This window comes from Sphaeramia orbicularis, chromosome 11 (genome assembly GCF_902148855.1).
Source record: "Sphaeramia orbicularis chromosome 11, fSphaOr1.1, whole genome shotgun sequence".
NCBI classification, from domain to species: domain Eukaryota; kingdom Metazoa; phylum Chordata; class Actinopteri; order Kurtiformes; family Apogonidae; genus Sphaeramia; species Sphaeramia orbicularis.
Window position 1 is genome coordinate 36,731,205 of NC_043967.1, and position 17,347 is coordinate 36,748,551.

General features: G+C 38.9%; 1 protein-coding gene across 1 annotated transcript in view; it reads left to right on the plus strand.

Annotated features, from left to right (window-relative positions):
- med30 (mediator complex subunit 30) overlaps window positions 1-17,347 on the plus strand; it is a 69,685-nt gene that overhangs the window by 14,741 nt on the left and 37,597 nt on the right. The window contains exon 4 of the mRNA XM_030148073.1: window positions 6,264-6,371. Within this exon, the coding sequence (XP_030003933.1) occupies window positions 6,264-6,371 (108 nt within the window). The remainder of the gene's footprint in view (window positions 1-6,263; window positions 6,372-17,347) is intronic.

Here is a 17,347-nt window from a genome sequence, read left to right on the forward strand (position 1 = left end):
TTTTTCCTCCAAATCTACATTAAAAAACACCAGTGCATCCATCCATTTCCAGACCGCCTTATCCTCCAGAGGGTGGTGGCAATGCTGGAGCCTATCCCAGCTTCCAGTGAGCGAAGGCGGGGCATTTTGATGCAGTTTTCTGAATTTACTTGTCGTTGCTGGACTAACTTGTATATGACCATCTTGATCTGTACAAGCCATTTAAAAATAAAAGATGAAGTATCTCAAGCAGCAAATGTATTGTCAAATTTAGCCTGTATAATATTCGTCCATGTATCTTTGGTAAGCTGCAAGTTTATAGCATATGTAATGCATACTACTTGAGGACTGAATCAGTATGCCAGTAGCACATCGCGGGCCATTTTGGACAGAGCCCAAGTCCTCCTCCCCTTTGTCATTTCCTGCCATGAACAGCCATGGCATTTCATTTCCCTCTCCCTTACATGTTCACCTTGTAATTTTCATTTTCTTGTGTTATTTTTTGCTTCATTTTTCTCCACCCTTTCTTTGTGTCTCAGTGAGAAAACCTGGAGAACTTCATTAGCCCATTCTTCTCTGTCAGGGCAGGAAACCACATCCATCTTTCTGTGGAAGAGGCAGGGGTTATGACTCACACAGCCGCACTCACACACAAGTGCTGCATGGGTATACGCACATATACAACGACATGTGCAACCCACTCACACACATACACACAATACACTCTCCATCCATCTTTCCCGCCCTACTCAGCACATTTCATTTTTCCCCCACAAGCTGCCAAAATCAGCTCACTACCTTTAAATTCGATATGTCATTGGCTCGGGTCTGAAATTATCTAATGAAAAAAACTTTCCTCTTTTCCTCAAGCTTTTCTTGAGCCAGAGACAAGCTCATAGTTTGTCTGATATAATATCCTGCACATGTCCTTGCTGTCTTTTCTTCCTCCAAGAGTCAGAGCGTACAGTTTGGCAAAAAGCTTGGCCTGGAAACTGACAGAAACACAGACCGCCATCCAGATCTCAGCCTCTCTCAGCCTCTTGGTCTCCATGTCTTCCTGTCACTTTTTCGCCTCTATATTTTTTTTGTCTTATTGTTCTTTCTTTTCACATTTTTGTGTCTTGTTCTCCCCACCTCTGCCCTCTTCTTTCCCTCGTAGACTATCTGACTTTTCCTCTCCATCTGTTTGTCTGCATTTTTTTTTTGTTACATTTCTTTTGTGTTAGTCTTGACACTGCCTGGCTCCAGACATACTCATACACCAGTCAGCCATTCCATCCAGACGAAGCAGCTCTCTCCAGTCATTGTCTACTGTCCCCAGGGCCTCTACTCCAGCTGCACAACCCCAGGTCTAAAGCACTTTATGTGATTTAGATTAGCGTTGTTCCAAGTCTTCATTGGACCAAGGTGTGTTTTCCTACAGTATGGTCGTTTTTGTTGGCTTGTAGTTGTTTAAAGAAACTCCTGCCAAATCTTGTGATCTTGTCTGGTATGGTGTTTTTTGTTTTGGCAAGAAAGCTTCGGAGACTTTACATTACTTGTTCTCAATGGAAAGATTTACGGTTTTAATTAAAATGGGGTATTGTTTGCCTGAAAAATGTGCAAACTAAGCTTGATATGTATATTTATATCCTGGCCCCCGAAGGGGTGGCAAGGGGTGTTGTTTTTGGTTTGGTTTGTTTGTTTGCTAACACTCAAACAGCAAAACTATTTCTTCAATTCATACCAAATTGGGTTTATAGATTGCCAGTGACCCAGTATAGATGTCATTACATTTCGGGAAAAGTAGGTCAAAGTTCACATTTTTTATGAATTTTAAAAAAATCTTTTTTCTTCTCCCATTTGCTTATAATGGGCGAAATGTCAAATGTCTATAAATACATACGTTTTGTTTCAATTTACTTCAAACTTGGCACATATATAGAGGCAATTGATATGCTGATATCACCACACACAGACATGATGACATCAGCTGGATCGATGCCAAAATTAGCTGCAATACGTGCGAGGGGCGGTGTTTGTTGTGCCTGGTACCACTTGTTAGTATATGAAAGTGAAAGACATATCACCATCATTGATGTAGCCTGCAAATGACAGGACATTGAACTAGAGCTGAAGAATTAATAGAAATGTTGAAATCACAATGATCAAGTACAGTATCCATTTTAAAAAAAAAAAAAAAATTAAAATGTCTTCCAACATACCATTAAAAATGAAGTATTATTGTGTGATTGGGCATCCCAAGCTACAAATCAGATTCTCCACGTCTAAGGGAACATGCTGTTTTGGTACAGAAACCAACAAAAATCCCATCATGACAGCACTTGCCTTAGATTTGTTTAGGGCTGTGATAGCTTCGTTTGATTGTTATTCAACTAGAAGCAATAGAGTTTTGCATAATTTTTGACTTGTGTTTGCACAACCTTCAGAAAATAGCTCAAAGAAACACAAAACACATCTGCTCACTGGAGAAGTCAGGGCACAATTTCAGTTTATCAAATTATAGATGAGCTCTTCTCCACGTTAAAAAAGCTTATTTCCAGAAAACAATACACATTGTCTGTTTGGGCTAATATGGTATCTTTTCTCCCCAGAGTGGTAGAGAAATCACTGCAGAGCATTTGTGTTTCTTAAGCTCAGACGCTGCAAAATGTCTCATATAGTAGTGGATTGTTCCAATATTTTTTTCACAGAAAATCAAATACAAAAATTACAATTTCCAATTATTAGCATTATCTGTCAAAGCAAATTTTTTGCACATCATTGAGCTCTGCACTGAAGTACATTTACACTGTACGTACATTTTAGAGTTTCATGCAATAGATCCACAAAGGTCATCACACATATCATCAGTCACACATTCTAAGTATAGGATGCTTTATGCCCTTGCTTTGTGTTGCATGAAGAACCATTTGTTCTCAGACCTTCCTCATTACTTGGAGGTGTCTCTGAAGCTGGTGTCCTGCTCTGCTCCTCATGCTTGAGGTGACCACTAGGTGGCAATATGACGTAAAGCAGTAGGTGACGATCCTGTCGGCTCTCAGGCATGCCGCTTCGCCTGAAGACTCTTGCACATCAGCTTCACTGTAGTGTCAAGCAGACAAGGTCAAGCACACAGAGCGTTTAAAAATGAATTAATCTCCCACTTGCTTTCTCTTCCACTCTGCCAGTACAGTCTTTCTATGTTCAAGAGAGATGGGTGAGGCTCAGCCTGTGTTGGAGAGCTTTACACAGAATCCCCATTTCACCACTTCATGGGAACAAGATTATGAGACGGCGGAGATATCTGGAGTAAAGCCACTCATTGGATGAGGTTACCCATACGCACATGATTCAGACCTATATCTGCGCTCAGCAAGTAGTAAAATGAGAATATGTAATGCTTTTACAATATAAAGACTCAGGAATGAAAGGGATATATATATATATAAGTACATCATTTTCTTAAATACTGCTCCTTAAATATGAGAGGAAAACAAAATAGTACCCAGTGTTTGAACCACTCCATGGTTTTCTGTGGAGTTCACTTATGTAGTCAGAAATGACTGATAAAACATCTATTAAGCACTTCATTTGGCTTTTATTTGAATTATTCCTATTAATAACAATGTGACGAATCAGAAAAAATGATGAAAAGTAGCTGCTGCTGCGAGCGTCATTCAGCACTGTGGACGTTAGGAGAGAGAGAGAGACGGAGGGAGACAATGGTTATTTCAGTAATAATAGTCACACAATTCATTGGTGATGGAAAATATGTTCAGTGGAAAATATTTTATTTCCTCTTTGGGCGAGAAAGAAAATCAAATCTGCTGTAAATGTTATGTGTTCTATTTCTAACCAGAAAAATGAGAAATGTCTGTGTGTGGATGTTTGAAAGGAAAATCAAATCACTATTCTGCACACTTGCACTGTTCTTTTCCCTCTATTTTGTTTGAAGATGGATGGCATCAGAAAGTTTGTTCTTTTGTTCTGATCTTTGAGTTGAAGTATGTGAAATTTATGATATTGTGCCGCCACGCTTCAGTGGTGATTGTAAGAGCAGCATGTATGCCGACAACTTTATTAAAGTGAATAGTAAGGTATCACCCTCATGCATGAATCATGCATCAAGAATAGTCTTTTATGTTGATTCATGTCTAGTTTTGTTAATGCATTGACTTTATATTATACCTTTTTGTCCTCTTATTTACTTCACTATTTAAACTTTGAAAAGCTCCTCTAGCTATAAATATGCATCAGATAACTGTGCTCTGTTTATCTGTCTATACTATCTATTAGGGCTGGGCGATAAAATGATAATGATATATATCGCAAAATAACTTTTCCTCAGTAGAAATATGAGACATGCTTGATAGAATTTTGATAGAATTTATTCGTCCATGTTTTGACAGACATAAGAACAGCCAATCATAATTAAGTAGCACCGCACCGCACCAATCACGCTAGAGCCACGACAAGTTAGGTTAACACACACAGCACAGGCATAAGAGCAGCTGCAGCACACACGCTAATATTTGGGATAATGAGTGTGCCCTCAGGAGAAAATGTGATCGAGAACTTGGGCGACCAGGTTAGTGAGAAGTAGGATGTGAACCGTTGCAGTTCAGGGCCTTCAATACAATACGGAGGTGTACCGAACGAATACATGTAGCCTGTGAGAAGAACGCAAGTGCGCACCTTTCCTTAAGTTTCACTTTCGGTTTTTACGCCAGTTACGGCAGTTAAGGAATGTGCCCCCACGTATATACACTAGGGCTGGGTATCATGGCCAATTTCCTTAATTGATTCGATTTCGATTCATAAGGTTCTGAATCGATTAATTGCGACTCGATTTGATTCGATTTAGTATTGATTGATTCAGATTCATTTAGTGATACCAAAGTACAATTTTGAATTGTAACTTGATTATTTGACTACTGCAGCCATGCAACACAGAATCAATGTTGATATTAGAAAGGCAATAAATCTGACATTTCATCAGTAAACAGATGAATCTACTCTGAAATAATGAACAGGACACAAACATGTCCATGTTTCTCCAGTGGATCAGAGCGGACTTCTTCGTCATCTTTATTCTGTTTTATGGCTGGTGCTTCCAGCCTTAAGGCACATTACTGTCACCCTGGGGCACTGACGCCAGTGTGGCCCCCCTGAAACAGACTCATGTTGGGGCCCTTGGGACAAGAAACTCACTGTAGGAGGAGGGTGGGTGGAGCTTTGTGATTTCCGCTTTACTATTCCTCTAACTCCGCACTCAACCACAGGTGATCCAAGTTAATAGTTCTAGAACAATCGGCTTCCGCGACCCGCACCGCCAGCCAGTTCCTCCGCACTGCGAGTTCGAGTTTGAGGCTGGGGGGATCTCCCACAGAGGGGTTTTCCCCACCCTTCCTCCTTGTTCCTCCTATGCCAGAACCGTCGCAAGCATGACCAAGACGCCCGAGACGGAGCCGGCCGCGCTTCTTGTTGGCGGTTTCTGAGTCATTAACTCGCGGTCCTGCTCTGAAAAATCGATCTCATCCACCATTAATCGATTACGCAAAATTGAAAAGAAATCGATCCAAAATCGATTAAATCGATTTTTTTACCCAGCCCTAATATACACCCATTATTGTTTTGTGAAGGTGGTCTTCTTTGTTTGTGTTCTCTTTTAAAATTTGACAGCTTTTGCCTGCTGGTCCGACTTTTCCTTTAGTTTTAAATATATGTACCTGTTTTATTTATCTGAAACAGTTGTATAATGTTCTTCAGCACATCTGTCATGTTCAACCTCTGACAAAAATAAATCATACTTAAATCAAAAATAACCTTCTGATGTCTTCACAACTAACTTATGAGTAACGGAAAATTTAAGCTTGACAAAAATAGTGATTTGATTTATATCATGATAAATATCGATGTCATCTGATGTGAAAAAAGCAATCTTGATATGATTTTTTTCCATATCGCCCAGCCCTACTGTCTATATGTTTGGCTGTAGATAAAGAAAAATAAAAACTTCTGACAAAATATGCAAAAATTTCACATATATTTTCAGGACAGCTCATGTCGCAGTGAGAAGAGCCAAGTTTCTTCTCTGTAGTTCACACCCGCATTACACTTGTGTAGGTGACTGTAACTCGCCACAGACAGATTATAGTATTAAATTTTGTATCTAACTGTAAATGATAAACTTAATACATTGCACTTTATTGAATATGTCAGTGCTTTGGATGGGATCCTCTTACAGTCGTTTTGCTAACAGTAAATAATATAGCCAGATTTTTGTTTGCTGTCCCTTCCAGCAACTGATACCCTTTGTGGAGGATGACAGCTCTAAACTCGAAGATCGCTCAGCCAGCCAGAGCCGCCCTGCCACCGAGGAGAGGCGAGAAATCCTGGAGGTCAACAAGGTATTGTGTTTGTTAGCTTTATGGCGTCACACTGTCAGGGTAGCGGGTTACCTGTAGTCATATCACTTAACATAAAAAACATAAATCACACATAAACCACCAAGTCCACTCTTGATTCTGAAAGGGGTGGTGTAATCAGTACGAACAATCCAATCTTAAAAATAGAAAACAATAATTAGAAAGGACATGATAACTGGAGTCTAAATTCATTATAGATTAGGTTTGTATTATTGTTTTTATCTTTAACCTGTGGCCTTAATAGCTGATTTTCAATTATTTGGTTTGCATCTATCGAGGCTGTAAAAATGTGGTTTGTACAAAACAAAATTACAAGGCTACACTTGATAAATTTTATTGCTGATGGAGTTTGTGTGTTTACAAGCAAGCAATATACTGCTGTTGGGAAATGCTCTCGACAAGTGCTGCATTCGAAAACATTTTTGTACAGACTAAATTTGTGCAGTTGATTATTTTAACCCTCAAGTACAACACTTTATAATAAAGCGTAGTGTGAGCCTTTGTAGGACTAAATATCTAACTGTGTTTTGTAACCTAGGATCACTTTGACAAATTTCTGAACCGTAGCAGGGTGCAGAGTTTGATGACTCATGGAAAACATTGTCCCTGCATGTGATAGTGGTCAGTATGTGGGAGTAGACTGCTCCCATCAGATTTGTGTTAACATTAGTGCTGCACGATTAGTCTAATCACAATGGCAATGTCAGTATTTGTGATCGTAAAGGGTAAGATTTAATTAAATAAAAAATGTGGTCCCGTGAACGTGACAACCTATTCTATTTGTTGGCAATCTGCTCATTACCTAGAGCCATAATAAAGAGATGACCAATCAGCCTCTGTTTAGGCAGTGAAGCGTGTGCATTGTATGGTCACATGGCTATCTGGTGTGCAGAAATAGATACAGAGCAGATTGTTCGGAATTTGTGGTGGAAAAACATACAACCTCTGTTGAAAGAGAAAGGGAGAGAAGTGTTCAAAACATGCAAAAGTAATATTTCTACATCTGTCAGGAACGGTCCGTGTTTGTGTCAGCACCTCAGAAAATTAAAAAGCACAGAAAAAAGCACGGCTGTGTGACAGTAGGAGAGAGACAGGTGAAAGCCAGCGTGTAAGCCAAATAAATCACAACAGTGTTTCCCATTAATTTTATAGACCATGGCAGCCCGCTATGTATATCTTGTTCTGCCACAGTCTCGTAACAGACTGAATATACCGGGCCTGGCAGAGTCTCACTCTCAGTAAGGTGACAACTTACATGTAGGTCGCATAGAGCCTTAACTTTGAACAGCAAGCAGAGATTCTCTTTATTCTTACGCTATCTGTCCTCACATAGGGTTATCTCTATCACTGTACTACAGATCAGCATCTTCATGTGGAGTCACTGCTTCACTTGAAGTCATGATAAACTTTCAGACCTTTCAGGCTCAGTTTATCATGATCATTACTGTTCATGATAAACTGAACAGTAAACATGGCAGACCAGAATGTGTAAGAACTTAAAGATAGGGTAGGAGATGTTTTCCGGGAGCATTTTTTACTATATTACTTAAAATACTCTCCACACCCCGATTGCAACCAATTAATTAAATGGTCTAATACAAAAATATATATTTTAGTCACCTGTGGAATGGACAGGACTGAAAAAACACCATCCAATCATTTTAACCAGACCGTCAAAATGATTGATGGTGATATGTCTATCAAACTCAACTGCCATTTGTCACTCCCCCCTCTGCGGGTGCATGAATCACCCATTCTCAGAGGCTTGGAGCACTTGGACAGGAAACAGAACCACAGCCAGAGCTTGGCTATATCAGCTATATTAGGATAGAAGGTTCACAGGAAAGCCGTTTTGTCACTAACATAAATCACTAGGGAATGTAACGTTTGCCAGTTAGGTATGAATTGGAGCTGTTCTGCCGACAAACATAGTGGTGAAATGCACAGGATTACAGCATTCATAGCAAACTTTAGTGGGCTGGTAGCCTGACATCAGTCTTACTGCAATCAGCTGTTCTTACTAGCCCGAGATTACTTAGAACACGCATCAAAACAACAAGTGAAAAGTCCAATTTCTGATCTAATATACTGATATACAGACCTGAATTCAGAGGGACGCACAGATCCACAGAGGGGGGGTGAATCATAAGAGCGGGGGGTGTTGGAGGAGAATGAATGAAGTATGCATGGATCCGCATACTGGGGGGGGCAAATTAATGCTGTGTAGCGCTCGTGAACCCTCTGGAACAAGCATTGAGCATTCCGGTACTCTGGAGGCGTGATTTCGGGGGGAAGTCTGAAGAAAGGGATTGGACTTGTGAATTGTGTACCTTCAAAATGTAGCTTGCTCTAATCGCTTTTCCAGGATCTTCTACCCCATCTTTAACGAAGGGGAATCAAGCATTTACAGTTTAGCTAATGACCTTAATAACTTAGTGATGTAAAAAATGGAAGTTGACGAACAGTGCTAATTGGAACAGCAGCTGAATGCTTTCTGAACCTGTTTTGTGTCACCACTTTTAAGGTAATGCGTGATACACATCTACAGGTTAATGTGGACTCATTGAAAAGTTTTAGTGCTGACAAACATTTAAAAAAATCATTTAAACATACTTAAATAAACTTCCTTGTCTAGTAACATTAACACTATAAACCATCTATCATCCAACCCATTACCTCTTACATGGACAGTTCTGGTTGTATTATCTCACAGAACTGTGAAGGGTTACTTTAGGACAGTGCACTTACCTCATCCTCGAAAATATTTGTTCTACTTTTTGTCTTGGCAATGCCTGGGTGTTATGTGAAACCACTGCATGTGTTTTGTAGATATTGTAACGAAATATGACGTGAAATTGCAAGTTATCAGTAAAATAACATTAACCCCACCAAAACCCATGATAATATGACCCCTCAATTACAACCACAGGACCTAACCCCCCTCAGAAATTCTTGGGAAAACCCACTTTGTTTGAGAAACTGATAACACTAGTAATGGATTAATATAAGCCATCTGTTGAGTTAGGAGAGAAGTTGGTTGGGTCATTTCCATCTCAAGGGTAGCCAAAAAGTTCAGCCAGCTCTGGAGTGGATTTCATTTGGCTGTTCTGCTTGACATGCCTTTTTCAATATCACATAGATGTGGGCACAATAACTGTGGATTGGCTGACAGGAGTAATGGTTCTGCTTTTTAAAATAGAAGCCCACAGGAAGTGCTTCCTCCGTGAAGGAATCACCTTTGTTACAAACCCTCTGCCAGCGTGCTATATACTCAGAACATTGTGTCCATATGTTTGCTTTAGTCAGAGTTGGAGTTTTGCCAGTGTTCCACCTTTTTATATCTGGAATTCATGGACATGTTTCTGTCTATCAGTAGATAGTATATGATTTCACATCCTCGGGATCTATATGTTTGCTGATGATGTACAGCGTTTCTTTTGACTTCTATAGCCCTTGACCTTTGCAATGCTCAGGTCAGGTTTAACGCTGAGTTTAAGTCCAATGGGATGAGAGTCAGCAAACAACATACTCTTCTCGAAAAGTGTGCAATACCACATCAGGTTGCAAATGTTTTGCAGCTCCAAGTAACGCTCAGATATGGGTGAGCGTAAGATGAACTATGAGATTGACACATTGGTGTGGTGTTTGGATTCATGGGTTTCACATTTACAGTGGAATGGAGCTAAGCCTAAAGGTAAAGCTCACAGCGTATCAGTTTTTCTTGTTGCAGCACTCACCAGCGGGCATAAACTGTTGTACTTTATGTGTGGTTTCAGCTGCTGAGCATAGATTCTAAAATGTGAGGGATGAGTAGCTTTTGATGTCATTGTTTAAATGAAATAATGGGCTACCTGAAGCTGTAACCGTATCAAAAAAAGAAGACCTGATCATTGGGTACAAAGTCCTGATATAGCTACTGAAGGTTTTGTTTTTTTAAATATAGAAAGAGATTTCTTGATGGTGTCTCCACTTCTGAAAAGCGTCTGACTTCAAACACACGTAAAAGCCTCTTCAAATGTTTTCACTGTCAGATATGTATTTGCCAAGCTCTGATAGAAAGGCTGCTTTATGACACTTAAAAGTGCAGAATATAGAGCTTTTCTTAAAACTAATACACCATCCTGTCAGTCAAGTGTGAAAGTTTATATCAGACAAATTTAATCCTGACTCATGATTTATTCAACAGACAACTATAGCAGATTTGTGTATAGACTTGCCTAAAGTAATGGTCTGTCAGATATTAATTAAACATAATCCCAATAATAGAAAACAAGTGGCGACCTTACTGTGGATGTGAGGAGTAATCAGTTTAAAGTTGTTCTAAAAGTGCCACCCTGGTAGGTCACCTCATAGTGTGCACCCCATGTAACTACAGTACAGCAGGTTGGAATCTGACCCTGTCCTTTGCTGCATGTTCTCTCCTCCCTAATGTTTGTCTTTCCTGTAAGGTTATTAGTGTTAACAAAAACTCATGAAGTGTTGAAAATTAGATGTCAAAAAATATTGTTGATTAAAATAAAAATGAAAGCAAGGCCCTACACAAAGAAGCTAACCTACTGAGACTATATTGCTTGTTTGTCATTTTATTTCATACGTCAGTCTAGTGTTTTGGGTGGATGTAAATCTATCTGTCAGTTTTTTCAGCAGGTCCTCAGCTTTCAAATGACATTGATTTCTAGTCATACTCACCAATGACATAATTACAAAATGAACAGATACAAATGCTGCTACATTACTGTTGCTTTTAAGCTGTGATATTGTGATGGCTGTGGTTAGTCAAATTTAGGCACAAAAACAACTTCAGGTTTGGAAAGATAGTTGGGGAAGGAGTAGAGGAAGAATTCATAATGGCCGCTATAAAATAAACAATACTTTTGGAGATTGGATTCTGCGATCATGTTTTTAACTTTGCAAAGACTGTGGTTCCTCCATATCCATCTCCGACCACCCCCTCTACAGGATTGTCCTTATTTAATGTTGTGACCTGCCCCCATAAGGTATGCAAAAATGGTTTGTTTCAGTTCCCAACACTTATCAACCCGTATGTCTGTGTAAATTCTCATTTGCAGAGGTCATTGTTCATCTTTAGTTGTTCTCGAAGATCAACTAGTTTTGTTTTGAGAACATTTTGTCTCTTGTCCAAGAGACTTCATCAGTTCAGAACTCAACCAGTCCAGCTGAACTTCAACTTCAACTCAAGGCATATGGTCATTTTTATGTGGAGATCAGCCTGTTTTGTTTTTCTCTGCCAATATCAACGGGCAGCACTGCACATGTTCGCTAGTCCATCCATGCCTGTCATCATGCCGGCAAAAGTTGGAGTTAGAGTCTCATTTTGTATTTTTTTAAGTATTGCACATCCACTAACACATCTAATAACAAAAAAACAAATAGTACAACTAATAAAAAGTCATCTCTCTATTTTCAAACACTAAAAACTAAACTAACAATTTTGCTTTCAAACTAACTGCAACAAAACCCAAAAATGAAACACAAATTTAAAGTAGAAAAGCACTTGGAGAGCATAGACATCCGCCAAGGCAGATCAGTGCCATAACTTTTTGAGTCATCTTGCACACGAACAGACAGACAGACAGACAAACCAACACCGGCAAAAACATAACCTCCTCGGCAGAGGTAAAAATATATATTCCAATATTGCCTTCCAGTCACTGTTTATTAGCATAAAAAGAAGACTCAAACTGCCCCAAAATGTGTGAAAAATACAAGATGAACAGTTACTTACAATCTGCCTGTCAATGTCACCCCGTAAAAGACCTGATATATAAATGACATGCTGATTAATGGCATGCAAGAATAAACCAGTTGATTTTTGTGAACATGCTGTGTAGCATAACCATAATGACCACCTAGACTTGGCACTGGTCCTCTTGACACTGGAGAACCTGCTACTTCATGTCCTGCTACTTGGCGTCAAATTATTTCTAAGTCTGGATAATCTCTCCCTGAGAAACAGTCCCAGCAAGTTGACATGAAGACAGAATGTGCAAATATCAGTTCTGGGAGTTGTTTAAAACTCAATCCCCCACAGATGCAGGTGAGGTAAACATCCAGAAGCCGCACAGTAGCTATTTCCATTTCTTACCTGAATATTGTAGTTATGGACAGGCGAACATGGCAAAGACTCAGATAAAACACATCATGCATTATTTAGGAGGCTGTTTTAGTTTGCTTCATCTGTTATGAATTTGTTTTGTTTGTGTATATTGAGTGACAGAGTCAGAGAGTGCTTTTGTTCTTTCTTCAGAGTGAAAACATTGTGTTTGCACTTTTCTTTCCACATGCTTTCAGAGTGAGCGTGTGCTGGATGAAGCCCTTCTCTGTTTCTTCTCTTTGTATGTGCATTGTGCTGGCTCTGTACAGATTGTGCATGCCAAGCCGTCTGAGTGTGCTGCAATGATAATGGTCCAAGGTCAGGAGTGTCAGCTGCAGAGATGAGAATTGGTTATTTTTAAGAGCTCAGCACAGCTCCCCTGGCTGCTTTTAAATGTTAACACTACAGTGAAACATTGCAGTGAACCCTGCGCTCAACTGCACTCAGCTCCATCCAAAACAAACAGCATCTCCTTTTCACACAGAGCCTCCATACCAGCAAAGAGCATGGTGAAAGCCTGCTGATATTATGCTAGATAAATAACCCAGTGCTTACTTCAATGCTTTGAAAGAAATTTGTTTTTAATAATCTGGCCAAAACCCATCTTTTGTCAGGTTTCTTTGTGAGCTTCAGTGACAGAACATAAAGTAAGGGCTTTTAGAATGAGTGTAATTTTGTCCTATTAGAGACCTGCGTATGTTAGTGATAAATAACCTTGTTTGTGGTCTGACCTTCCCCCTATGCAAAGCATTAGCATGCAAATTGAGTTCTGTCAAATGATGCAAGTATATAGAGATCGAAGAGACAGGCCACCGTAACACGCTCAAGGCAGCTTTTCCTCGCATTCTGCAATCTTTAATACACAGATAGACCTTATTATGCAATATATATACACCCAGCCCATTATAATGTACAATTTATACAGTAGATAGGAATATTCTTTTAAGTGTACAGTGAACATATGGAATTCCTTGATAAGAAAGCATTTCTTGATATTGATTTGCGGTTGTATCTCAATTTTCTCCGTGAATAAATATCTCTGTTTCCAACTAGGCCTCTTCTCTTCTCTTCTCTTCTCTTCTCTTCTCTTCTCTTCTCTTCTCTTCTCTTCTCTTCTCTTCTCTTCTCTTCTCTTCTCTTCTCTTCTCTTCTCTTCTCTTCTCCTCTCCTCTTCTCTTCTCTTCTCCTCTCCTCTCCTCTTCTCTTCTCTTCTCTTCTCCTCTTCTCTTCGAGATTACACTTGATTTACTGTTACAAGATGGGGTTATTGAGGCATAATTACTTTTACCTAAATCATTAAACAACTGCACAGGAGGACACGATGCACTAATGCAAGGAGGATCGAGTGCTTTAATTTAATTTATTCAGAGTCCCCACAGATTCTTAAAAAGCCTTAAAACTTAAAATAGTTTTTAGTTTTTGATATTCAGACTCTAAAAAAAATGTCTGGAATTGTAGGATGGGAGGCTTTAAAGTTGATCTAGGGGGAATGATATAAAAGTGTGTTTCTTGTTCAGTTTTTATGTCATATTTTACTGGTATTGTGTGCCCTACAACAGTGACCGTTTTTATAATATCCAATGTCTTTGTGTTTGTGTGTTAAATACTTAGTGTTTACTCTGTTTGGAAGGTGTTGTGTGGATTTAAGGGATGCAGTGGGAAAAAAACAAACATACTGTGAGCAAGCATGGTGAATTCAGTGTGATATAATAATGAGTTATTATCATAAAACATAAGTCCTACTGGGAGTATGGATGCGTGTACTGTAGATGTAAGTGCTTTTTTTTTTTTGTTTGAAGACATGTAAATATCATATCTCGATTCTAGAAAGATAAGACCATATCCTGGTTACTCTGAGAGAAACCAGAATACTGCTGCATGTCTACATCTTAACCTGGTTTCTCTCTAATTGCTTCAGAGTGGATTCAGTCAGGTGAGGTAACAGAAACACAAACAATGGCAGCAATGAAAGTGACTCACTTCTGGAGCTTCTGAACTTCTTAGGAGACAGTTTTGTCTCCTGGCAATAAAAGAATTGCTGACCTCCCTAGTTGGGGTCACTGGACTATGTCAAAATGACTCTCACTCACCAGTCACAGCTGTGTTGTCCTATTGTAGGGTTAGCGATTGGCTGCCACCTGTCAAAGTTCTGGACTTGTAAAACTTGTTTTTCTCATTGCTTTTGTTTCACATTACTGATGGATAGGCCAAATCTGCCAAGTGATGATGGTGTTTAACCCTTTCGTGCATACTGGTCACTACAGTGGACATTTATTCAAAGTTGTTCTCTTGTATATTCATGGATTTTGTTGTTTTAGTTCCATATCAGCCAACACAGTGGACGCTTAAATGCTTCATCTCATACACTGGCATTCATACCATTGCTGTAACTTTGCTGTTCTTGATAAACTTGATCTGCAGGAACATGTTTGAGTGTAAATCAGTTCCTTGTTATTGTTATGAGATGGTAATTAACAGGGTTTTTTTTTTTTTTTTTTTAAACAAAAAGGGTTTTATTTTTTTTTTTTTTTTACATATTATCTCCATAAAGTGAGTAATAACTAATATTAGAGTATGTTAAAATGTGACAAAACATCAGATTAGCAGCATTTTAAAACATTTTTTTCATAGTTTTCACAAAGAATGTCAGTAAAATACATGTTTCTTTGCTTCAAAAATTAAACGCATGGTGTCCAGCTGAGTGGTTATTTTTGCAATTCCATGAAAAATTGGTTCATAAAAAAAAAATCCATCGCAGTGTTTTTTTCATGCCTTAGGAGGAATAAAAACACAAATAAATTCTCAATTTAAGCGTGAAAGGGTTAATACTGGCATACATTATAAACAAGTAGCATTATTTTCATGCAGTAACATTTGGAGCAATGTAAGATAAAAGTTTTGATAGGGATATGATAGAGTACAGCCCGAAAAATTTATATTTTTATTCGTTGTCTTATTTTTATTGTGTGTTAATGTTTAGGCCTAATCTAAACATTTTTTTTCTGTCTACATGAAGATGTTATCTTAATATATCAGAACAAACGGGGATTTATTATGTATCTAGGCCTTTTTCACAATGATTAAGAAGCTAATATTCGATTAATCTCATTAATTTGACAGTGCCCTGCCCTAGTGTTCCTTATAAACATCACAGATGATTTTGCAGGTGCAGTATGTGGTAATCAAACACTAGGATCCCCATTTTTATCATTTATATGTGGATATTAATAACCAGATTTTGTTGTATGATTTCCAAATACGATACTATTGCACCTGTCTACTTTAAACTAGGGATGCAAAGTATCGCGTGATCCATTAATCATTAGTTGGTTGACCTTATCGATCGATTAACGATTAATTGGTAAGCGTCAATTTTCCTGAGAACCTGAATTTCTCTTTCAATAGGGTCTATAAGAATAAAAGCTCAATATTGTTTATATACTTCATGAAAAAAAACATGTCATATTCCTTAATGATTGATTTATTGTACCAGTGGATGCAGTACAGGCAATGACATGTATGGAGTATAAGAGCACATAAATTCTGCAGAGAAATTCAATAAAATAAATGGATCTAAAGAGGGGCAGTTTAGAAGAAATGGGCATTTCTGACTTTGCATCACTGACATGATGGTGCTAGATTTCAGCGGAGATGTGTATTTGTGTGCCATAATGTGCAGAGACCCTGTTAGTTTTAATTTTGTTCTATTCACTTGACATGCATAGGGTTAAAATGTGTCTGGCTGTCAGATTTCCATTGCATGCCTCATGTGTTTTGCAACATATTATGCTGTGATTTAGCCCAGCTGCAAATTAAGGCAGCAGTAAGGACAGCAAGCTTTAGGGAGTTAAAGTGGTTAGTCTGATCAGCAGAGTAGAGCTACAGCGGGACAAGGCAAGCAGATGTTTGTGGCCAGGCTACATCTGCTGCAGTCACTCCAGCCAGATAGGATAGTTCTGGATGAGAGAGGGTGATTGGTAGGAGGGCGAGATAGCAGGAAAGAGAGGGAGAGATAAAGAATTGGGGAGGAAAGTGCTGGAAGAGCGCTAAAAGGTAGAAAGAGTTTATGTAGTAATAGATGAAAGAGTTGCGATACAGTGGGAAAAGAAGGCAGAGCTGGAAAGACAACATTCTGTTGGCTAAAAGGGGAGAGAAATTGACTGTTCAGGTCGGGAAAGTGTTGGGAGATGGATGGATGACCAGACAGATAGCTGTGTTGTCATGAAGGGGAGATGTGTGAAGTGAAGGGTAAAGGATGAAGAAACTCTGAGTAAAAAAAAAAAAAAAAAATTCAACAGAAGCAGGTTAGCAAAAGGTGTGTAGAAAAACAGATTCAGGTTGTGTTTTTGAAATGAATAAAAATGTGTAGAGCTGCAGCGGAAAATCAGTGGCCTTTTCATGTGAGGAAGAGACAGGTAAAAGATTGATGAAAGAACGGATTGATAGATGTGTAGACAGCTGTGGATTGTCAGCGTAAAGCCGTTTCCATTCAGATAGGGTCTTCAAAAGGAATAACAGAAGACTGATGGAATTCTACCGCTGCAGGGAAAATAGGTTGCCTTCTTCTGTAACAGGATGCTGAGAGAGAGAGAAAGAGAGAGAGAGAGAAGATTGATGCATAAGTGAAAAGATAAGACCAAGCAAACTGCAAGTTCTCTAGCTGATATGTCACACTGGTTTAGGATTGGTATCCTTATATTTCCCCCTAGAAAAGTCAAAAGTAGATTTTTTGAAAAGATGACTTATATCAAAATTTAAATTCACTGGCGGCTGTAAATAATGAACAATGATATAATGCATCATCATGGAAATGGAATGATAGGAGGGGTGATAGGATAGCAGT